The 23,929-nt window shown below is 44.6% G+C and overlaps 2 protein-coding genes across 2 annotated transcripts in view; one reads left to right on the plus strand and one right to left on the minus strand.

The window, feature by feature from the left end:
• Window positions 1–23,929, plus strand: part of LOC117373688 (troponin C, skeletal muscle) — a 277,430-nt gene that overhangs the window by 234,139 nt on the left and 19,362 nt on the right. The window lies entirely within an intron of this gene.
• si:rp71-17i16.5 (phosphatidylinositol 4,5-bisphosphate 3-kinase catalytic subunit gamma isoform) lies at window positions 1,252–22,916 on the minus strand. Its single transcript, XM_033970343.2, has 17 exons — window positions 22,827–22,916; window positions 22,073–22,322; window positions 19,096–19,281; window positions 16,415–16,738; window positions 15,425–16,149; window positions 13,223–13,433; window positions 12,371–12,820; window positions 11,378–11,443; window positions 9,732–9,875; window positions 8,872–8,950; window positions 6,571–6,665; window positions 6,177–6,362; window positions 5,412–5,502; window positions 4,520–4,650; window positions 2,751–2,862; window positions 1,835–1,992; window positions 1,252–1,572 (listed from the first exon to the last, which is right to left on the minus strand). Exons 1-17 carry the CDS (start codon window positions 22,838–22,840, stop codon window positions 1,315–1,317), a joined length of 3,480 nt encoding a protein of 1,159 aa, XP_033826234.1. The 5' UTR covers window positions 22,841–22,916; the 3' UTR covers window positions 1,252–1,314.

The following is a 23,929-nucleotide window of genomic DNA, read 5'->3' on the forward strand; positions in this document are numbered from 1 at the left end:
CCTATTCAAGATGATCAAAAGCTTTTTCAGCATCAAGAGATAAAATAACACAGTCAGATGGGATATCAGTGGCAACGTGGATAATATGAAGTAAACCTCTTATGTTATCAGATGCCAGTTGGTTTTAATAAAACCAGTTTGGTCACAATTGATCAATTTAGGTTTATATGGGTCAATGCGATGAGTCAGGATTCAATCATCAACTTTAGTGTCAGTGTTGAGAAGTGCTAAAGGCCTAGAATTACTACTGTTTGTTTAATCCTGACTCTGTTTAATCCTGACTCTGAATAATCCTGACTCTGTTTGTTTAATCCTGACTGTATTTGTGTAATCCTAACTCTGTTTGAGTAATCTTTACTCTGTTTAATCCTGACTCTGTGCCATTCTGACTCTGTTTGTGTAATTCTGATTGTTTGTTTAGTCCTGACTCTGTGTAATACGAACTTTGTGTGTGTAATCCTGACTACTGAGATTTTGTTTGAATAATCCAGACTCTGTTTAATCCTGAACCCGTTTTGCTTAAACCTGATTCTGTTTTATTCTGACTCTTTGTTTAATCCTGACTCTGAATAATCCTGACTCTGTTTCTGTAATCCTGACTCTGTTTGTTTAAACATGACTCTGTTTGATTAATCCTGACTGTTGGAGGGATAGAACCTGTGCTAAATATTTCTCAAGAGTTTTACTTCAGTTCATTACACTCCAGAACACAGACACACACACAGACACAGACACACGCACACGTACACCCCCCCCCCCCCCCCCCCCCACACACAAGACACAGAGACACACACAGACACACACAGTTTAAGACACGACACTGACACTTTAATGCTGCATTTCACTAAATAAAGCTGTTGTCCTTTATTTGATGTATTTATTATTGAAATACCCAAGGACGCCAGGCTTCACATGCAACACAACTGCCCACACGTCACACAACTGACATACATGACACACATCACACACGTCACATACATCACACACACCACTCTTGCTTAATACAAACACAAGGAAAGAAATAATCATAATAGTAATAATAAAAAAATCAATAATCAACAAAAAAACAAAAAAAATAACGACCACATTCAAAAGAACAGAAAGACGACGCTTCTCCAACACCAGAGGAAAGGTTCTCCTAGTTTGAGCTCAGACAGTTAATGATTCTGACAATTATGTTTTTAAAATATTATGGACACAGATTTGATTTTGTTCAAAGTTTAGAAATAAAAATCTTTCCATCTGACACACGGGGAGGAGGGTGGGAGGGCATCTGACACACAGGGAGGAGTGTGGAAGGGCATCTGACACAGTCTACTTGATACCCATGAGGATGTGGATCCACCAGTTGGTCTGAACAGTCCATCCGTCGGTGACGCAGACATCGATCTGCTCCAGGAAGTGACGCCGCGCCTCTTCTTCGCTCCGCCCCTCCTGTAGCACCTCGCGTAGGTAACGCATGTCGTGGGTGGAGTTCAGTTCTCTCATCCCCGTCAACATCATGATCGAAAAGAGCGTGACGAGGAGTCGAGACTGAGAGCGGAGGGAGAGATACGCCTGGGTACAGATGTCCTGGGAGAGAGGAGAGGGTATCTGAGATAAAGAGGGAGAGGTACGCCTCGGTACAGAAGTCCTGGGACAGAAGGGAGGGAGGGCATCTGAGATAAAAAGGAGAGAGAGCATTTGAGACAAAGAGGAGAGGGAGGGCATCTGAGGGAGAGAGAGGGCATCTGAGACAAAGAGGAGAGAGAAAAGGACAGCATCTGAGAGAGAAGAGCGAGGGAGGGCATCTGACACACGTGCACACAGGAGGAGGGGAGGGCATCCGGCATACCTTGAAGCGGTCGAAGTACAGGCTGTTCTTGTGCTTGACACGGCCCATGACGTAGAGGAAGTCTGGAGTGAGGACGAAGGGCACGCGCTCGCGGCTCACACCCAGAACACGCTTCCAGTTCCCCAGGATGTGCCCGAAGTCGATGTGGAACAGGTTTCCTACAGACAAGGACATTGCATTTGACCTATCTCCAGTGGCTTTGGGATAAATCCGCATTTGATCCATCCTTCAGTGTCAGGGTTAATTCACACATGTTTGAGTAACACTTTATTATTAGTCTGTCTACATCTTCAAAGCTCAAAATGCTCTGTTCCACCTTGTGATGTCATGAAGTGGTGTTTTTTTAAAGTTAACAGCTCCTTTTACCTTTAGTTCAGTGGAGATGGGTAATTCCAGGTCTAAAATGATCCATATGGTTCTAGTGAAGGTGTGTGGAGTTTAAAAACTCAATGGAGCACTTCCTGTATTACCACATGACATCACAAGGTGGAACAGAGCGTTTTCTGTTTGAGAGAAAAACTCCAGGTGTGTTTGTGATGAGGAAACATTAGAACAGAGACCAGAGAGTAGAGGAATATACTTTTAGTTGTTGTTTTTTTTCACTTTTTTACTCAAAAGCCACCATGTTTGTTTTGACACAAACAGACCATGCATTTCTCTGATTGGTTAATCCACCTGTGAATCATTACCATCGGAAATTGCCTTTGTTGATAATTGTTACATCATATGTTGGTTTGTTTACCTTTGTCTGTGATCATGATGTCATGTGTTTGTTTGTTTACCCTTATGACCATGATGTCATGTTTGTTTATTTACCTTTGTAATCATGTCATGTTTTTTTGTTTACCTTTGTGATCATGATGCCATATGTTTATTTACCTTTGTGATCATATCATATGTTTATTTGTTTGTTTACCTTTGTCTGTGATCATGATGTTGTCATTGTGGCGGTCTCCGATGCCCAACACATACGTGGCGACACAGTATCCAGCACACGACTTCACGAAGGTCTCCACCGTCTGAAAGTGCTGAAGAACAGAACCAGAGAGGACAGAGAAAATCAAAGAACATCACCAGAGAACATCAGAGCATCAAAGAACATTATCAAAGAACATCAGAGAACATAATTAGAACATCAGCAGATAACATAAAAGAACATCAAATAACATCTGAAAATCAAAGAACATCTGAGATAATCGGAGAACATCAGAGAAGATAATCAGAGAACATCATCAGAGAACATCACTGTCTGAAAGCGTTGATCATAGAATATCAAAAAGAACATTAGAACACCAGAGAACATCAATTTATATAGATCACACAATGTCTCCTGTCTCCTCCTCCCCCGTCTCCTCTCCTGGCTCCTCCTCTCCTGGCTCATCCTCTCCTGTCTCATCCTCTCCTGTCTCATTCTCTCCTGTCTCATTCTCTCCTGTCTCATTCTCTCCTGTCTCCTCCTCTCCTGTCTCCTCCTCTCCTGTCTCGTTCTCTCCTGTCTCGTTCTCTCCTGTCTCATTCTCTCCTGTCTCCTCCTCTCCTGTCTCCTCCTCTCCTGTCTCCTCCTCTCCTGTCTCATTCTCTCCTGTCTCATTCTCTCCTGTCTCCTCCTCTCCTGTCTCATTCTCTCCTGTCTCCTCGTCTCCTGTCTCATTCTCTCCTGTCTCATTCTCTCCTGTCTCATTCTCTCCTGTCTCATTCTCTCCTGTCTCATTCTCTCCTGTCTCCTCCTCTCCTGTCTCCTCCTCTCCTGTCTCCTCCTCTCCTGTCTCCTCCTCTCCTGTCTCATTCTCTCCTGTCTCCTCCTCTCCTGTCTCATTCTCTCCTGTCTCCTCGTCTCCTGTCTCATTCTCTCCTGTCTCATTCTCTCCTGTCTCATCCTCTCCTGTCTCATTCTCTCCTGTCTCATTCTCTCCTGTCTCCTCCTCTCCTGTCTCCTCCTCTCCTGTCTCCTCCTCTCCTGTCTCATTCTCTCCTGTCTCATTCTCTCCTGTCTCCTCCTCTCCTGTCTCATTCTCTCCTGTCTCCTCGTCTCCTGTCTCATTCTCTCCTGTCTCATCCTCTCCTGTCTCATTCTCTCCTGTCTCATTCTCTCCTGTCTCCTCCTCTCCTGTCTCCTCCTCTCCTGTCTCCTCCTCTCCTGTCTCATTCTCTCCTGTCTCATTCTCTCCTGTCTCCTCGTCTCCTGTCTCATTCTCTCCTGTCTCATTCTCTCTTGTTTCTCCTGTTTTGGAGAGGCTTCTCTCAGATCAGAAAAGATCATTTCAAACATGAACATGATTTTGCCTCATGAGAAGAAAATGGACTGAAATCAATTGTGTCAATTAAACTCATAATAAAAATGGGTCTGTTCCACTTTAACAAAGGGGGAAGGGGGGGGTGTCTCTGTGTTTGGGGGGGTCTCTGTGTTCGGGGGGGTCTCTGTGTTCTGGGGTCTCAGTGTTCTGGGGTCTCTGTGTTCTGGGGTCTCAGTGTTCTGGGGTCTCTGTGTTCTGGGGTCTCAGTGTTCTGGGGTCTCTGTGTTCTGGGGTCTCTGTGTTCTGGGGTCTCAGTGTTCTGGGGTCTTAGTGTTCTGGGGTCTCTGTGTTCTGGGGTCTCAGTGTTCTGGGGTCTCTGTGTGAGCAGAGGTCACTCCCGAATGAATGAGTGAATGGGTTGTTAGACTTGAGTCCTGTGTGCTGTACTCACTATCTCCTGCAGAGGACACTTGGACTTGAGCCATTCAAACAGAGCATCGTTCTTAAAGGCTCCGGCGCTTCCTCCGCGGCTCTTCTGGATTGCCGCGATGGTCACAGCATTTCTGACTGTTTCTATCATACCTGAAAGTAAACAACAAACATACATAAATATGAGACTCTGAGGGACTGAGTGAGTGCGGCTCCACTCACTGATACTTTGCATTGACAAGACACTGGGGGGGCGTTCTACATGTATCTCTGTGGTGGAACATTTAGCTGTTACCGTGCTGTCTGTATAATCCCTGAGTCGTCCAGAAAAACTGTTGGCTAATGCTAATGCTAATGCTCAGGTATCAATAGAAGTGGCCTGAGGGAGTGTGATGTCACCCACAGCATTTGGCTCCAAACAAAGCCCATCGATGCTAGCAGTTATAGTGGCTAATCTGGAGCCAGTTTTAAGTTTCTCAACATTAAATATTAGACTCAGATCAGTTAACCTCCATGTTTGTTGGTGCTGTAACATGAAGCTGGACTTACATTTCATTTTAAATAAACACATTTACAGAATAAAACTCAAAGATGCTGATTACTCGGAGATTACATGTAGTTTATCTCTAACCCAAACTGACAAATCACAATAGCTGTCAATCAAACCTCGGTGAATGAAGGCAATTGATTGGTTGGTTATTAATGTTCATATCTTGCTTTACAGACAAAATAGTGAAATAAAAACTCCAGGATCATGTGGAGCGAGTTAGTATGAACATTTTAACACCAAAATGACGAGTCTGAGAGCAGCAGTCACAGAGAGAGGGGTGAGATTTTAGCTTATCCACGCTCACTTCACATGGCGGCTAGCAGGTTAACTACATCCATTTATATAAACAGTCTATGGTCTTTACCGATGTTGTGTCCAGTGGCGATGCAGCCGTACGGGATCATGTTCAGGTCCAGAGACTTGTCCTGCCAGATCGAGTCCATCAGAACGAATGTCTGAGGAGAGAGAAGGCACACAGTTCAGATTCCAGACAGTGAGCATTCATCCACACCATCTGCAGCAGGAATCGTACGTTCCAAGCAGCTGCTAACTGGAAAAAATGGGGTATTAAAGAGGGGTATTTGACTTCTATGGGGTATTAACTGTAACACATTACATATTTAGATCACCATGTTTCCTTTTATTGTTTTGAAAATGCTATATTCGCACAAAACAACATATTAACATGTTTAATAAGTCTTACTTTTGTTTTTGGCTCTTTGAATCTCCCCTCTCTTTGCTCTTTCAGCTAAGTCACTCCCCCTTCAGAGCACTATTGCAACACAATTAGCTGCATCCCATTAATGAAACTAATGCACATCACATCAGGTTTGTCAAGTTTCTGTGTACAGCGTTGTATCTTGTTTTTGTATATTTGTGGAGAATTGTCGAGTGGGAGCATGGGTGAAGTTGTCGGCGGAGCCTCGTACAGATTGGCCTGTAGAATGTGGTGATCTCGTCCAAAGCACAGCAATGACTCGTCGCCGTGCTCTGAGCAAACTTGCGAATAACAGTCAAACTGCTGCACACAAAGTAAAACATAGAGCATCTGACACATGGGAGGGGAGGGCATCTGACACACAGGAGGGGAGGGCATCTGACACACAGGAGGGGAGGGCATCTGACACACCTGTATGACGAGCATGTCCTGGCGCAGGTCATCTCCGTGTTTGAAAATAATTCCCACCGGGTCAGGAGTTGTAGGGGAAGAGTCAGAGGTCATGGTGGAAGGGTCAGAGGTCACAGGGGAGGGCATCGGCTTGAACTCCAACCACAGGGGCTTTTTTTTGGATGCCATCACCTTACACTTCTCCAACTGAAAAATACCTGGTTCAGTTCTGGTTTAGTCCTGGTTTAGTCCTGGTTTAGTCCTAATTTAGTCCTGGTTTAGACTTAGTTTAGTCCTGATTTAATCCTGGTTCAGACTTGGTTTAGTCCTGGTTTAGTCCTGGTCTAGTCCTGGTCTAATCCTGGTTCAGTTCTGGTTCAGTCCTGGTTTAGTCCTGGTTTAGTCTCAAACTCACGATGACATTTCCGACTTTGACTCGAGGATCAAACGGTAAAACAAACTCATGAGGGAGGTCACTGTTCTGGAGGAACTCACGGAGCCGCAGAGGAGCTGAGGAGCAAACACAAAGTGTCAGAGGGAGACCGGCCACTCAGGGAGCCGCAGAGGAGCTGAGGAGGAAACGCAGCGTCTCAGAGGGAGGTCGTCAAAATGAGAGATTAAAGATCAAACAGGAATCACTCTAAATACAACTTCAGCGTTTACCAACAGCTTGTTAACTTTCTCCAAATGAACAATTCCTTTGATATTTTCCAGTCGGGTTTTAGACCCCACCACAGCACTGAGACTGCTCTTATCAAGGTGACAAATGACATCCGCCTCAACACTGATGCAGGCAAAGTCTCAGTCTTGATCCTGTTAGATCTGAGTGCTGCTTTTGACACTGTGGATCACGGGATCCTCTTACAGAGACTAGAGGACTGGGTGGGCATCTGTGGTACTGAACTAAACTGGTTCAATTTCTATCTAGAAAATAGGGAGTATTTTGTTGAAATTGGAAAATGTGTCTCAGATAAAATATCCCTGATGTGTGGGGTGCCCCAGGGGTCAATCCTGGGACCCCTGTTGTTCAGTCTCTACATGCTGCTGTTAGGACAGTTAATACACAGCAATAATGTGTCTTACCACAACTGTGCAGGTGACACTCAGATCTATGTCTCACTGCAGCAGGTGAATATGGACCAGTGGATTCACTCTGCCACTGCATCCAACAGATCAGTGTGTGGATGCAAAACAACTTTCTCCAGATCAACTCAGACAAGACTGAAGTCATCATCTTTGACCCACGGAAACAGAAAGTGTAAGCAGTCACCTCCTGTCTGTCCCTCTAAAAAAATCTAGGGGTAATAATGGACTCAGACTTAAACTTTAACAGCCACATCACATCAATAATATCTGCAGCTTTTTAACATCTAAAAACATTGCAAAAATCAAAGGTAAACTGTCAAAGCCAGACTTGGAGAGACTTATCCATGCATTTGTCTCCAGTAGATTAGTCTACTGTAACGTCCTGCTCACTGGCCTCTCCAAATGAGCCTTAAGACAGCTGCAGTACATCCAGAACACTGCTGCTCGGGTCCTGACTAGAACCAGGAAGTACGAGCACATAAGTCCTGTGCTCAGGTCTCTGCACTGGCTCCTGTGGCTCAGAGAATAGACTTTAAAGCAGCTCTGCTTGTGAACAAGTCTCTCCATGGCTTAGCACCAAAATACATCTCTGACATGTTAGTGCCATCTGAACCATGTTACACTCTGAGGACTTCAGGGACCGGCCTCCTGCTGGTGCCCAGAGTCAGGACTAAACATGAGGAATCAGCGTTTTAGTTTTATGCAGCTAAAACCTGGAAGAGTCTTCCTGAAGATGTGAGACAGGCCTCTACTTTGGCAACAATTAAATCCAGGCTCCAAATGGTTCTGTTTAGCTGTGCATTGACTGAAAAGGTTTTATTCTGCCTCTTCTCTTTTAATGTTCAGTTTGTGATGATTATTTATGTTTTGATTTGTTGTATTGTGATTTGAATGTCTTTCTTATTCTGTAAAGCACTTTGATTTACTTTGTGTAGGAATTGTGCTTTACAAATAAACTTCCCTTGCCAATCAAGAGCAAGGCTACTGAAGGTAACGCCCCATCAAACCAGCGGTGTGGGAGCTTAGCAACATTGTCAATCAAATCTGTTGCTAACATTAGCAGGAGTGACCTCGGGGGAAAAAGTGTCATTAGTGTTATTAATGTTCTTATCTTGATGTCTTTATAATGACCTAAAAAACCCAGGATCATGTAAAGCTGGTTTAGTCCAAATGTCTTGAAAAACTCAGAAAATAAATGTAATTTCTTTTGTAAAATCTAAAATGATCTCAACTGTGTTTTATTAAAATGTGTGATTGAACCTGAACCTCCTACTCCTCCTACACCTCCTCCTACTCCTCCTCCTACTCCTCCTAATCCTCCTACTCCTCCAATGAGACCTGGCTATGTAAAGATACTCAGACATTGGTGGTTACAGATAATAGTACGGAGAGCGCTTTGTTTATTCTCTGGGTGTGTGACGCTAACTCTAGGCACTGCTCTGTCTGACGCTCTGTTAGACTTTAATCTGAGCTTTATTTTAACACAATCTGACCATAAAGATCTGACTTATCTACACTACATCAAGTGAGCTGATTTGTGCTGTTAAACAAGTCCCTCTCAAATAACTAATAAGTACTGAGTAACTGTTGTTTTCTCCGTTTTAGTTTAAATATAATGTGTTTTTTGTACCTTGTGGGTCAATGTCTCTCTTCTGGAACAGCTGTTTTATGTCCAAGGCCACGTTCTGCAGAGCCTCCACAGCCTGGACCTGAACAATTAAGGTTTATGAAGAAACAGCCTCAAGTCAATGTAATAAAGAAACCAAACAGCTTCAAGTCAATGTGATGAACAAACCAAACAGCTTCAAGTCAATGTGATGAACAAACCAAACAAGCTCAAGTCAGTGTAATGCTATAATTAAAGGGCCCATATCACACTACTCTCTGACCTCTGTTCTAATGTTTCCTCATCACAAACAGACCTGGAGTTGTGTTTTGTTTCATTCACACATGTAACACACAAACCCTGAATATTTAGAATGAGTTCTTCTCTAAAACAGAAAACACCCTGCGCCACCTTGTGATGTCATGTGGTAATACAGGAAGTGTTCCACTGTGTTTTTAAACTTGGAATTGCCCATCTCTACTGAACTAAAGGTAAAAGGAGCTGTTAACTTGAAAACTCCCACTTCATGACATCACAAGGTGGATCAGAGTATTTTGAGCTTTGGAGAAGCAGACAAGCTAATAATAACTAATAAGTGTGTCTATCTGTGTTGCCATGTTTATTTTGGCTCATTTGGGTGCTTTATATTTAGCTCCGCCCACACGACAATGCTGCGATGTGATTGGATGAGTTATCTTGTGGTTGCACAAACAGACACAGGAGGGGAACAAGATGGAGGCTCCTGACTTAGGAAATGTCACAGAATTTATCTTATTATAAAGTTAAACAGGACTAAAACAGGACTGAACCAGGACTAAACCAGATCTAAACCAGGACAAAACTAGGACTAAACCGGGTCTAAACCAGGTCTAAACCAGGTCTACCTGTTGCCGTAGGCACTGGAGCATGCCCCGTCCGCAGCCCAGCAGGTAGGCCTCCAGGATCACAGCCATCCTCTGTCTGAAGTACGGACAGCCTAGAACCTCACTGCGCATGTACCAGAACAGGAAGTGCCCGATTCTCTTACTCTGCACAAAAACACCAGACAAAAGTCAACTAAAACACCAGACAAAACAAAAACAACAGATAAAACTCAACAAAAACATCAGACAAAACAAAAACACCAGACAAACATTAACAAAAATACCAGGCAAAACAAAACACCAGACTGTCGTAACGGTGCGGATAGGACCAAAGGATGCAGACCAGAGCAGTTTTAACAGTGTTTATTTACAGCGGTGAAAATGCAGTCTTTAAACAGGTCACAAGAGCAGGTACAGGAACCGGGGAGCGGGAGACGGGTCAGGCGGGTGCGGTGCAGGTAGAGGCGGGCAGGACAGGACCAGGACGGGGATAGAAGCAGGTGCGGTACCAGGGCGGGCGGAGCAGACGGAGACCAGAGCGGGGAGCGGGTGACAAACCAGAGACCAGGACCGGACAGGAGACGAGAAGAGCAGGAGACGAGACGAGCAGGAGACGAGACGAGCAGGAGACGAGACGAGCTGGAGACGAGACGAGCAGGAGACGAGACGAGCAGGAGACAAGACGAGCTGGAAGCGATACCGGGACTGGAACGTGGCGGCAGGAGCTGGGCGAGTAGAGGCAGGAATCTGGAGGGTGCATAAATCCAAATGAGCATTTGCAGGAAAGTACCATATAACAAAGCTTAGCAAGAAACATTCACGTTTTACACGCGGACGGTCTGGCACCGAGTGTAGACTGCCAAGCCTTCTTGTACTCAGCAGCAGGTGGTGGTGATTAGGCTGATGCACCCCAGGTGTGCACGGGAGGAGTCAGGCACTCCACCCAGCTCCAGACACGCAGGTAGGGGAGGGGGAGAGAGCACGGGAGGACAGGGAAACTGACATCATGACACAGACTAAACAAAAACACCAGACAAACATCAACTAAAACACCAGACAAAACAAAAACAACAGACAAACATCAACTAGAACACCAGACAAAACAAAAACAACAGATAAAACTCAACAAAAACATCAGACAAAATAAAAACATCAGACAAACATTAACAAAAATACCAGGCAAAACAAAACACCAGACTAAACATAAACACCAGACAAACATCAACTAAAACACCAGACAAAACAAAAACAACAGATAAAACTCAACAAAAACATCAGACAAAACAAAAACACCAGACAAACATTAACAAAAATACCAGGCAAAACAAAACACCAGACTAAACAAAAACACCAGACAAACATCAACTAGAACACCAGACAAAACAAAAACAACAGATAAAACTCAACAAAAACACCAGACAAAACTGTTTAAACACAGTTTAAATGTGCTCTTTAAACAGTTTTTTCAAGAGTTTTCAAAGGATTTTAAGATTATTTTGTCAGGGTTTGTTTCGCATAGAGAAGCCCGTGTGAGGTTGTGGAGGTGTTGGTTCTGGAATTGACCTGGTTGTGTGGAGGTGTTGGTTCTGGTGTTGGTTCTGTTTATAGCACTGGGCTGTTGGTGATTTACATGAGACTGAAATGAGAGTCTTAGAATGAGGACTGACCCGCAGAGCTCGACGGATCAGGAACCGGGCCAAGAAACTGTCATGATACGACTCGACTTTCAATGTCTGTGGAACAAACACAAGAGAGCAGGTTCAGTCCTGGTACAGTCTTGGTTAAGACCTAGTTTAGTTCTGATTTAGTCCTGGTTTAGTCCTGGTTTAGTCCTGGTTTAGTTCTGGTCTAGTTCTGGTTTAGTTCTGGTTTAGACCTGGTTTAGTTCAGCTTTAGTTCTGGTTTAGTCCTGGTTTAGTCCTAGTTTAGTTCTGGTCTAGTTCTGGTTTAGTTCTGATTTAGTCCTGGTTTAGTCCTGGTTTAGTTCTGGTCTAGTTCTGATTTAGTCCTGGTTTAGTCCTGGTTTAGTTCTGGTCTAGTTCTGGTTTAGTCCTGGTTTAGTTCTGGTCTAGTTCTGGTTTAGTCCTGGTTTAGACCTGGTTTAGACCTGGTTGGGGTCTGGTTTAGTCCTGGTCTAGTCCTGGTTTAGTTCTGGTTTAGTCCTGGTTGAGGACTAAACGAGAACTACCAGGAGTCAGTCCTGGTTTTGTCATGGTTTAGACCTAGTTTAGGCCTTGACTCCGCTTATCCAGATCCACCCACCGGTTGAGCCACACCTGGAGCAGCCAGCAATCAACTAGGCAACAAAATCCCGGAGTGCGCACCACATCGGCGACCAGTGGGGTCCTCCGCTGCAGCAGTTTGTTTGGTTATTTTATTTATTTTTGTATTATCTAGTTTAATTTGTATCCATTTTGGAAAATTATTTTGTAAGAATAAATTGAATTTATCCTTTTTTTTTTTAACATCTCTCCATGATGTGTGCCACCACCCCTGGACAAAGTGGCACATAACACCTGGTTTACTCCTGGTTTAGACCTGTTTTAGTCCTGGTTTAGTCCTGGTTGAGTTCTGGTTTAGTCCTGGTTGAGTTCTGGTTTAGTCCTGGTTTAGTCCTGGTTGAGTTCTGGACTAGTCCTGGTTTAGGTCTGGTTTAGTACCTGTACAAGCTGGAGCAGATAGGTCAGGACTTGGTCATTGTTCAGACAGTCCAGTCTCTCCACGGCGAGCCTTCTCACTCTGTGGTCGATGAAGTCCAGTCCCAGCAGCTCCAGGGCCACAGTGAGGTCCAGGTCCTGTGGCGCCCCCCAGTGGTCCAGGAGCCAGTGCACGTCCTCCACAGCGCGGCGGTCCATCCAGTTCACCTTCCGCAGGAACTCGGGCAGATGCGACGCATAATGCATGCTCTCCTCCCGGAAGTGACCGAGACCCGGGCGCCCCACGGGAGGCCTGGGGGGCACGCGGGGACTGGCCAGGGCGGAGGGGTCAGGGGTCACAGGGGAAGGGTCAGGGGTGACAGGAGAAGGGTCAGGGGACGACAGGGGCTCGGATCTCAACAGGTGCTCAGAGAGCGCAGGGGACTCAGTAGAAGCAGAGGATGAAGAGGTGCACTGTAAAACATACATTAGGTCAAAGTGAAGTCTGAGGGTGGAGGGTGGAGGGTGGAGGTGGAATTGGACCTGAACAAGACCAAAGATGGTCACTTGCTGTTTTCAGTGAAAGACTTTTTCTTCCACATTACTTCCTTAATACTGGCCTAGCTCCTCCCACCTGTGTGATGACAGAAACATGACCCGGTCCTGTTATGTTTCACAGTGTGGAGTTCTGACCCAGTCCTGTTATGTTTTATAGTGCACTGGTTCTAACCCAGTTCTGTTGTGTTTTATGGTGCAGTGGTTCTGTCCTAGTTCTGTTGTGTTTTACAGTGTAGAGTTCTGACCCAGTTTTGTTATATTTTACAGTGTGGAGTTCTGACCCAGTTCTGTGGTGTTTTACAGTGCAATGGTTCTGACCTGGTTCTGCTGATTCTGGGTTCTGGATGAGTTGGGCAGCACCACGGGGAAACTGTAGCGGTCCAGACAGACGCTGATGGCCACAGAGCCGCTGAGGTCAGGGTTTGTAGCGGACGAGAGTTTGTCGGCTCCAAAAGTCACGGCCTCGTCCTGGGTTTGGGTTGGACAGCTCCACATGTGCAGTGTGTGAGAACCCTGACTCAGAACCGACCTGAGAGGACAGCTCTGGATCAGAACCTTCTACACCAGAGTCTACTACTTCTGGAAGCATGGGGGATGTAGGCTTGTGGGCGGAACCTCATACAGGCTTGTACTGCTAAAGATTTTTTTTTTTTAAGTTCATTTTGCAGAATACCTCCTTTTAAACTCAAAACAGGGGCCCAGAGAGAACACACAAACTCTGCACAGACATAGGGAGAGCATGCAAACTCCACACAGACACAGGGAGAACACAGAAACTCCACAGAGACACACGGAGAACATGCAAACTCCACAGAGACACAGGGAGAACACACAAACTCCGCACAGACACAGGGAGAACATGCAAACTCCACAGAGACACAGGGAGAACACACAAACTCCACACAGACACAGGGAGAACATGCAAACTCCACACAGACACAGGGAGAACATGCAAACTCCTCACTGCTCAGGTGTAATGCTGTTTTAGCTTCATGTTGAAAGGCCCAGTCAGACATGACTCATAAACCAGGTCATATGTGTTTGGAGCCTGTTGCCACATAAATCAAACAAAGAGGAACCAAATCAACACATCTACCTGGAACTCAACGCTTCCCCTTAACAAGAACTAAACCAGGTCTAAACCAGGTTTAAACCAGGTCTAAACCAGAACTAAACCAGGTCTAAACCAGGTCTAAACCAGGTCTAAACCAGGTCTAAACCAGAACTAAACCAGGTCTAAACCAGAACTAAACCAGAACTTATCTAGGCCAGCTTTATCTGTGGTCTGATTAAAGTAACATAATGATATTCAGTTGAAAATTCAAAACTAAAATGAGCAGAAGTGACTTTGATTCAGAATCTGAATTATCCTTGATTTATTCAATGAATAAACCTCTTTCAAAAGGTTTTGATGTGTTTAGAGGAGCAGTGTGTCAGATTCACCGGGAGAACTTGCAAGACCATCAACCAATGAGAACACAGAATGAACCTCACATGACTCTCATTTGAGTTGCCAGTTTCAAAGCTGAAATCCAGTTAGTTTGAATCTAAAATGCCTCTCTCTGATCTGATTGATCACTACTTAAACCCCGGCACCTGCAGCCAATCAGGACTCAGTGAGGCCTGTCCTTAAACTGAGACTGAGACAGTTGTATATTTGTGAGTTTAAGCTTCCTGTTAAATGGAACACTTTTAAAGATTTTCTTCCATTGGTCATCATTCGAAGAGCTTCGTGTGTGAGCCTCGTGTGTGAGCCTCGTCTGAGATCCTTGTCTTCGAGCTTTGTGTGAGAGCCTTGTGTGAGAGTTTCATGTGTGAGAGCTTCATGTGTGTGTCTCATGTGAGTGCCTCATGTGAGAGCCTCGTGTGAGAGCCTCGTCTGTGCAGGTCAAGGCTCCGGTTCAGGTTCAGATGTACTGTACTGACTGTACCTTCATTAACAATGTAAGAATGCAGGTTACATATTGTTTGTTTAAACGAGCTTCACACTGTGTTGGATCTGAGAACAGAACACACTGTTTACTGTTTGTAATTGGCTCTGTGCACAGCGGCACGCTAGCTAGCTCAGTGTGTCTCAAAGCTAACAGTCACTTTTATAAAAATGAGAAATCTAAAATAAACAACCTATTAAAATTCAAACTCAATAAAATAAAAACTAGAATATTTAAGTTTGTGGTGCTGTTTTAATATTTAATATTTATTCCCTGTCCACTGCCTGACCCTAAGGCCCTAACCTCTGACCCCTGATCCATAACCCATCCGCAGCTCCCTGTCCACTGTCTGATCTTTAAATATTTATTCATTTGACAAGGCAAAATCCTCAGAGATAAAACTGGACAGGAAGTGATGCTAACAGTGCCATAATGGTCCAACATATTCAAGAAAGGCCCATTTCTGTCAGTGGGGCTTTTTAGTATTCATACCTGTGAAAAATGAGGATCTAGATTCAATACTAGTTATAGTGTCGATTATTGTCTGATTTTTCTATCCAAAATATTAAAATAAATAAGTAAACGTCACCTGTGGTCGATGAGGAGTAGGTTCACAAAGTAAAGCATTTTCCCGTTTCCTTTTGGCATCTCCATCCTGACACCAGGGGGCAGTGTACTTTTGGCTTCTTTGCCGGCGCTTTTGGGCTCTCTCGTGGACCCACTTTTCACATCCTGTCTGGTCAACGTATTGTCGTTAGCCACGGCGTTGATGGTTAAACCTAGCTTAGCGCCTCGAGGCAGGTCACTCAGGAGAACGTCGAACTCCAGCCACTCGTTCCACAGTACCTCCTCCGCCATTGCTTTGGGGGCAGAGCTAACCAACGCTCTCACTTTGCTCCCGTACAGCAACGCTGCCTCCACATACACAAGGGGTGGGCATTTCTCCGGCAGAGCAACCAGGTCAAACCCGAGCAGTTTGACACGCAGCTTCCGTTTACAGTCCCACAGAGAAATCATAACGATGTCGTCCACATCCTTTTTGTCCAAGCACAGGTCGTCGTGGGAACTGAACTGACCGCTGAAGCCGTCAATGGGGGGCCAGTCCTCGCAGTCCAGGGCGTCGCTGGGGAGACAGGACCATGGCAGGACCGACAGGTGCAGGGCTGTGTGGGTCTTCATGCAGTGACGCACCCACAGGAAGTCACTCAGTCTGTGCTCTCCACTGAAGAACTCCTCACGGCCAGAGACTTTGAGAACCAGAAGATCAGAGCGATCGAAGTCCACGCCCTGCTCCTCAAAGACTTTATAAACCATCTGTAAGACAGACCCGAGACCAAGATTGAACCAGGACTGGACCAGGACTAGATCAAGACTGAACTAGGAAAGAACCAAGACTCAATGAGGATTAGCAACAGCCCTAAGGCTGTGTGGTTGTGTGAGTGGGCATGTGAGTGGACGTGTCTGTGGGCATGTCTCACCTCCAGCAGTCCTGAGGCAGTGTGAGTGGGCGTATCTGGGGTTAGGGCTGTGTGAGTGGGTGGGGTTAGAGACATTGGGCTTGTCTGTGGACATGTCTCACCTGTAGCAGCCCTGAGGCTGTGTGGTTGTACTCCACTTTTAGACTGAAGCTGATCTTGTCCATGTAGTGCAGCGTGACCAGCAGCCTCCTCTTGGTGTGCTCCTGCAGCTCGTTGGGCAGAGGCGTGTATGTGACCCAGGGCTCTGTGGCGTAAGCCTCAGGGTCACGGTTTGCCACCTCCTGTCGCCGCAGTGACGCCAGCTTCCGCCGTGTGAAGGTCAGCTCATCCAATCGGTCACGAGTTTCTTTCTCCAGATTATGTCCAATCAGGTATGTGAGGAGCTGCTGCTGCTCCTCCCTCTGCTCAGAGTCTAGCGCCACCGCCTGGTCAAGAAATGTAAAACATTCACATTTAAAATATATGTTTAAAGTCCATAATCCCAAATCATCCCAGCTGCAAATTTAAAGAGGGGGTATTTTACTTTCATGGGGTATTAACTGCTAACGCTAACATAATTAGAAATGCTATAGTCACAAAACAAAGTATTAACATGTTTTTTAAGTTTCACTTTTGTTTTTGACACTCACAATCAATGTGCATCCCACTGATGAAACTACTGCACATCACATCAGGTTTGTCAAGTTGCTGTGTACAGTTTTGTATCATGTTTTTGTATATTTATGGAGGATTGTCATGTGTTGTGTGAAGTAGGCTTGTGCGCAGAACATGGGTGATGTAGGTTTGTGGACGAAGCTTTTGAATGGGAGAGATTGCTAGATTACTCAAACATGCATGGATGACATTTAAAACCGGTCCATGTTTTTGATGAAGAAAGCTCCAGTACTTCCTTTTTAACACTGATCTCAGTGTCGCTTTTGCCCTAAACCTCATGATTTACCATTATCATCCAAAAAGGACAAAACCTACCCATAACTTGATGACATAACGATGCTCTAAAAAGAGTAAAGGTGTTAAAATTAGGTCTCTATAAGGTAGACCTGTGTAGTGGCCTCAGGGATGCTCCGTGAACATGATACACGCTGTAAACATTATGTCATGGGCTCTTTTACATCTGTCCCACATTCACTCTCACAAACATTGTCTCTCATGCATCAATACAAGGGCACTGAAGCAAAGGGGAGTGCTCAAGGACACAGTGGCAGTATGCACTATACAGTGGAGCTGTCAAAAGTATCGAAAATCAGATACTAATGAATATTAAAACTAGTATTGAAACTAGATCCTCATTGTTAGTATCGTAACAACACTACTACATTCACTGCCGCCGCTCTGTTTACACATGTTCCAGCTCTGTTCATAGCCTGTAAATATCTGTGGACAAAGCTAACCTACTCTTTCCAAACAGGAAGTGATCATGGAATGCTCTTCCAGCTCCATCAACACTGGCTCCAATAAACTTTCAATTTAAAACTGTGTCCCCTGCTGTGAGACTCGTCATTTTGGTCTTAAATGTCAGTATTAACTCACTCTACATGATCCTGGGGTTTTTATTTCACTATTGTGTCTGTAAATCAAGGTATGAACATTAATAACAGACAAATCAGGCCTTTGTTCCTTCAAGGTTGTTCCCTCTAGCATCAGCAGCAAGTTTGATTGACGGCCTGGCAGCAGCAGTTACAGAGAGGAGCCACAGTGAATTGAAGCCGGAGTCGATGGAGGCAGAAGCACACCCATGCTTCCTATTTCTAACACAGCGGCTAGCAGGTTAGCTCCGTCCATTTATTTATGCAGCCTATGAGTTTGCTTCAGATTAGCCGCTATAACTGCTAGCCTTAATGAGTTTCATTTGGAGCTGAGCACTGTGGGTGACCTCACATTCACTCAGTCCACTTATTTATACATTATACTGCTCCTGAATGTGCACACATAGCGTAGCATTAGCAGCCTTTGTGTGTAACCTCCTGTGATTGGCCCATTCCCATGATGGCGCCTGCCTCTCACTGTGGCCTTAATGAGACAGAGTTAAATCAATGGGAGAAAGGACTCGGACTTTAAACAGGAGCTACAATTATTATAATGTCATTCTCGGATCTGGTTAATTTTTCAGTCCTCATGTCTGTGATGGCGTTACTACAGCAACGCTGCTGCACAATGTTGTCAGGTCAGTTTTACTTTCACTGAAGCAGGAGACACATAAAATCAATGATTTAGCTTCTGCCCTGTTATAATTGTCCCTCATCAAAAACATGAAGTTTTAGATGTCATCCATGCATGTTTGAGTAATCTAGAGATCTCTCCTAGGCCATATTCAAACCCTTACAGTAAACAGTACGAACCTGCACAAGGCTCCGCGCAGAAGCCTACGTCACCCATACTCCCCCATGACAATTCTGCATAAGTATAAAAAAAAGCATGATACAAAACTATACACAGCAACTGCTCTGAATATTTTCAATCTAACAAAGTTCATCCACTTTAAATTAACAAATAATAATTAATGACCAGGGCAAAACATGATCTAAGTCTGGTGAAGGGACTTTAAAAACACAGAGGAGGACCACCTGATGACATCATCAGGTGGAACAGAGTGTTGTGAGTTGCGCCGACGGAGGATTACTGAAACATATGTGAAGGAAAACACAATGGGACTAAACCTGGACTAAACCTGGACTAAACCAGGACTAAACCAGGACTAAACCAGGACTAAACCAGGACTAAACCAGGACTAAACCAGGACTACACCAGGACTTCACCAGGACTACACTAGGCCTTGTGTTACCTGTTTGAGCAGTATTCTGGTTCTCCTGTGCCCTGCCTGGTCATGTGTCCAGGGGATATGCAGGGTCCTCAGCACCTGGCAGTCATCGTAGGCTTCGACCCACTCTCGCCCCCTGGGGTACAGGAGAGTACTCTTCTCTGGGTCCAGCACCAACAGAGGCTCAGGATGACTACTCGTCTCCTGGACCTCAATAAAGAGCAAAACATCAACCTCCACATGGACACTTCTGACGAGGATCAGCAGTATCAAAAACAAAGCACCATTTTAAATAATTTAAATAAATAAAAGATGGGCCTCTACCCTCTGGTCTTTGTTCTGATGCTGTTTCCTCATCACAAATAGACCTGGAGATGTGTTTTGATTCTCATGTTTTTGAAGAGGGAACAGCATCAGAACATGGCTTAAACTCACAGTCAGTTTGTGTTATGGACTTGTCGCCCTGATGTCATTGGACATTAGATGACATGATTTCTGAGTGTTTTCTGATTGAGATAATTGACATTATGAAACATCTGGATTCTGCTCTGAGGCTTTTTAGAGAAGGGGTGTTTCCATGGTGAAACGCAGACATTGTCAGGAAATATGGCACATGGATTTAAAGCTACACTATGTAACTTTTATGGTGGAGGGTCTCACCATGGCCTGTAGAAAGAAGTGGACTGACTGAGTGTGACGTCACCCATGAAGCTCATCAAGGTTAGCAGTTATGGGGGCTAATCTGGAGCCCAGTTCCATTTTTGGAATTCTGACCACAAGTATCATAGCAACCAAAAAGACAATCCAAAGTAACACCCCTTCCCACTTGTACCACTGGTTTAGCAGTGAGTGCTTAGCAACACTGACAGTCCAACCTGTTGCTAACACTAACAGGAGCGAAAACGGGATTAATGTTATACATATATATATAAATGGACAAAGCTAACCTGCTAGCCCCTCGTGGCAAATAGGAAGTGATCATGGGCACACTCCCAGCTCCATCGACTCTGGTTCCAATTCATTTTACACTGACAAACTTCAGCTCCTCTCTCTGTAACTTCATTTGAAGCTGAGCGCTGTTGGTGACGTCACGCTCACTTAGTCCACATCTTTATACAGTCTGTTATTGGTGGTGGTGTGTTGGTGGTGGTGTTGGTCTTGATGGTGTTGTGTTGGTGGTGTTATTGTCATTGTTGTTGCTGTTATTGCTGTAGTGATTGTTGTTGTTGTGCTGTTGTAGTGGTTGTTGTAGTGGTTGTTATAGTAGTAGTGGTTGTTGTAGCAGTAATGGTTGTTGTAGTGGTTGTTGTTGTTGTAGCAGTAGTGGTTGTTGTAATGGTGGTTGTTGTTGTTCTGGTGGTTGTTGTAATGGTTGTTGTTGTAACGGTTGTTGCTGTAGCGGTTCTTGTTTTTCTGGTTGTTGTTATGTTGTAGTGGTTGTTGTAGTTCTAGTGGTTGTTGAGGTTGTTGTGGTTTTAGTGGTTGTTGTTGTTGTTGTGGTTGTTTTTGTGGTTTTAGTGGTTGTTGTTGTAGTGATTGTTGTGTTGGTTCTAGTAGTTGTTGTGGTTGTTCTTGTAGTAGTTGTTTTGTGTTGTAGTGGTGGTTGTTATTGTGTTTGTGGTTGTAGTGGTTGTTGTTAGTGGTTTTGTTGTGCTTCTAGTGGTTGTTGTTTTTGTGGTTATTGTTGTGGCTGAAGTGCTGGTTGTTGTGGTGGTTGTTGTTTTGTTGTAGTGAAGGTTGTTGTAGTTATAGCGGTGGTGGTTGTTGTTGTAGTGGTTGTTGTTTTTGAGGTTATTGTTGCAGTTGTAGTGGTGGTTGTTGATTTTGTTGTTGTAGTGGTTGTTGTGATTGTTGTTGTAGAGGTTGTTGTTGTTATTCCTGTTATTACTCCCCTCCCCTCTGTGTTCTGTTACTCCTCCCCTCTGTATCCTGTTACTCATCCTCCCCCTCTGTGTCCTGTTACTCCTCCTCTCTTCTGTGACCTGCTACTCCCCCTTCCCTCTGTGTCTTGTAACTCCTCCTCCCCTCTGTCTCCTGTTACTCCTCCTCTCTGGGAGGGGATTGGCTGCTGGCACACCTGTCTCCCTGTCTCTTCTCTCTTGCTCACCCACTCGTCGCCACTTTGTTTTTGTTACTTCTACTGTTAAGTATTACTCTGAGCTTTTTGGAATTTTTGGAATACTTAAATGTAAATTTAAAAATAAATGTGATTTATTCCTTCCTCCAGGTGCCAGCGACCTTCCTGCCTCTCTCACATCCTGTCTGTCTGCCTGTAACCTGTCTCTTCTTACCTGTTCCACAAAACTGCTCCACCTGCTGATAAGAAATACTCATCTTCCTGTAATAAACATGTTACTTCCTGCTGACCGGTGCTTCTAGGCCATGTGATACTGTGACACACAATGAGAGTCGGAAAAACCCCAGTGGACAGAGACAGGTCTTTAACTAGAGACAAGGCTTTAACTGGACACAACACAACTGAATGAAGCAGATAGAAGCTCTGGTTTATCTCACTGTTCATCCTGATGATGAATAAAACACTCTTAAACGTTATGGTTAAAGGTGCTAGCATTAGCCACTTTAGCTTGAGCTGTTAACAGAGCGACCAAAAAGCGTTATGGTGTCAATGTGCTAGTATTAGCCGTTTTAGCACGAGCTGTTACCAGAGTGATCATTTCCACATCTTCAACATAACATACTCCAGTTCGTTTACGTCACATCCAGTTTGGCATAAACTTGTCTGATTATTGTCAGTCCAATTTCATTATTTATGACACAAATCAACTATCAGAGTTTAAACTACACTTTTTTCAGCCAGAGCCTGAGCCACATGACCTGAGTCACATGACCTGAGCCACATGACCTGAGTCACATGACCTCACACGACCTGAGTGTAGTGATCTGAGTGAGTGTCTATGAGTCTCTATAGAGTCTGATAAAGTGGGGCAGGGGTTAGGGACTGAGGGAGACATTTTGACACAGCCCTGGTCATGATTGGTACCTGGATGCAGATGCGCAGTCGGAGCTGGTAGACGCTGCACTGAGCCGGCAGAGTCACTGTCACCATTTGACCCGGATGCCCTTCCTCACAGCGAAATGCCGGAGGTCCAGAGTCAAACTGAAACTCGCAGTCAAAAGTCAGCAGGTTCTCAGAGCTGGGCACAGGTAAGACCAGGGGCGAGGCCGGGGGCGCAGGTGAGTCTGGGAGCACGGGTGAGGCCAGGGCAGGTGAGGGCATCGGCTCATCTGTTCTGAGGGGGGCAAAATGTCAAAAAGTTACCTTCACAACATTACAATTATTTTATATGAGACACATATATGATATCAAAGCATAAAATAGCTATGTGTCTCCATGCAGATATGTCAGATCTGTGAAAAGGCGAGCCTCATCACAGTAAAAGGATGTTTTTTAAAGCATGTTTGAGCAATACAAACACCCTTAATAAATGAACACAGTATACGTTTAAAGACATATGGTGGAACATTGATTTTCAGCCTGTTTTGATTTTTTTCCAGACGCAAAACCAAGTCAACTCAGATAAGGATGAAATGCTGCTGTGGTCTATCCAGGCAATACATCAACAAACCAATCTCAGACAGGAGGTCACCAGAAAGGTTACAAAATGAGGCATTAACTGCGCCTTTTTGGAGCAGAGACTGTATTTTAAACCTATTCATAGTTACATGTTTTGACCCCTACAATCAGCCAATATTGTCATGTCAAAAATAATTAGGAGTCTTTCTGTGATCCATACCTGTGCGTCTCCATGGTGACAGTCGGCACTGCTCCTGTTGGCTCTGCTCCGGGCAGCTCTGTGCTCCCTCAGAACGGGACTCACTCTGCGCTTGTCTCGCTTCAGTTCCTGGTTCACCTGCTGCGGCACTTCCTCATTCTTTAGAGCGTTTTTTTTAGAACAGGTTTGACTCACATTCTAAAGAATCCACTCGTGTGTTTTGGTTTGTATCACACCTGTACATGGGAGGGCAGCTGACACACCACAACATCTGAGAGGGCATCTGACACATCACAACATCTGCAAACTAACTGCAGACATTTGACCTGCCCCCATCTCAGTCTGCTACTACAGAGATACAAGAGGATGGGGGGGATGTCTGTGTTTTTTCAACTGAATTAGGACCATTTAGCACTGCTGAATCCAAAAATGATATCCATTTTTCTCAGTCAGGTCAGGTTTTTATGCTAATTTGATTTTGAAAAATCCGATCTTCTGACTAAATTGATTGCAATTTTGTGACATTATCAGTTGATTTTCTTTAATATTTCTCATCCAAAAAATGTTTTAGGAGATAAATAGTTTTCTAACAGAATGTATTAATTAAATGTTACGTTATGTTAATTGATAAAGGTAAGTACATGTAAATTGGAACGTTACGTTATCATTGTACAAAATTCAGGACATGAACTTGTTTTTATGAACCCCTTGAATGCTCAGCAGCAGGGATGTCTCTCTTCAGAGTCCAACAGTAATCAGCCATCATGACTGCATCCCAGCGTCCCTGATACCTGGTCTCCATCTCTTTTATGTCCTGATGGAATCTCTCCACTTGCTCATCACTCAGTGATCCCAGATTCTCAGGAAACCTGAACATTTAGCTCCTTTTGGGAAAAAGGATGTGGAGCATCATCATTAAAACCACACTGGAGGAATCTTTGTCACTGATGTCAGGAACTTCTACAAAGACAGGTACTGGAATTTCATCACAGTGAGCTACAGGACGACGTGCTGATTCACGGTCAGGATACTTGAGGCTGCTTCGGTTCTTTCTGTTGATTCCAGTCACATCAATAGCCCAGAAGTAGCTATTGATGTCGGCTCCCTCCAAACCATGGGAATTC

Source organism: Periophthalmus magnuspinnatus, chromosome 7 (assembly GCF_009829125.3).
Source record: "Periophthalmus magnuspinnatus isolate fPerMag1 chromosome 7, fPerMag1.2.pri, whole genome shotgun sequence".
Taxonomy (NCBI): domain Eukaryota; kingdom Metazoa; phylum Chordata; class Actinopteri; order Gobiiformes; family Gobiidae; genus Periophthalmus; species Periophthalmus magnuspinnatus.

Bases quoted from the DNA above. Each gene is read 5' to 3' on its own strand.
- si:rp71-17i16.5 (XM_033970343.2), bottom strand. The intron at 19,282-22,072 runs GTACCAATCATG...CTCTTTATTGAG, and splicing joins GACTGCGCATCTGCATCCAG to GTCCAGGAGACGAGTAGTCA. The intron at 16,150-16,414 runs GTGAGACATGTC...TCTGTCTTACAG, and splicing joins CAGCCTCAGGGCTGCTACAG to ATGGTTTATAAAGTCTTTGA.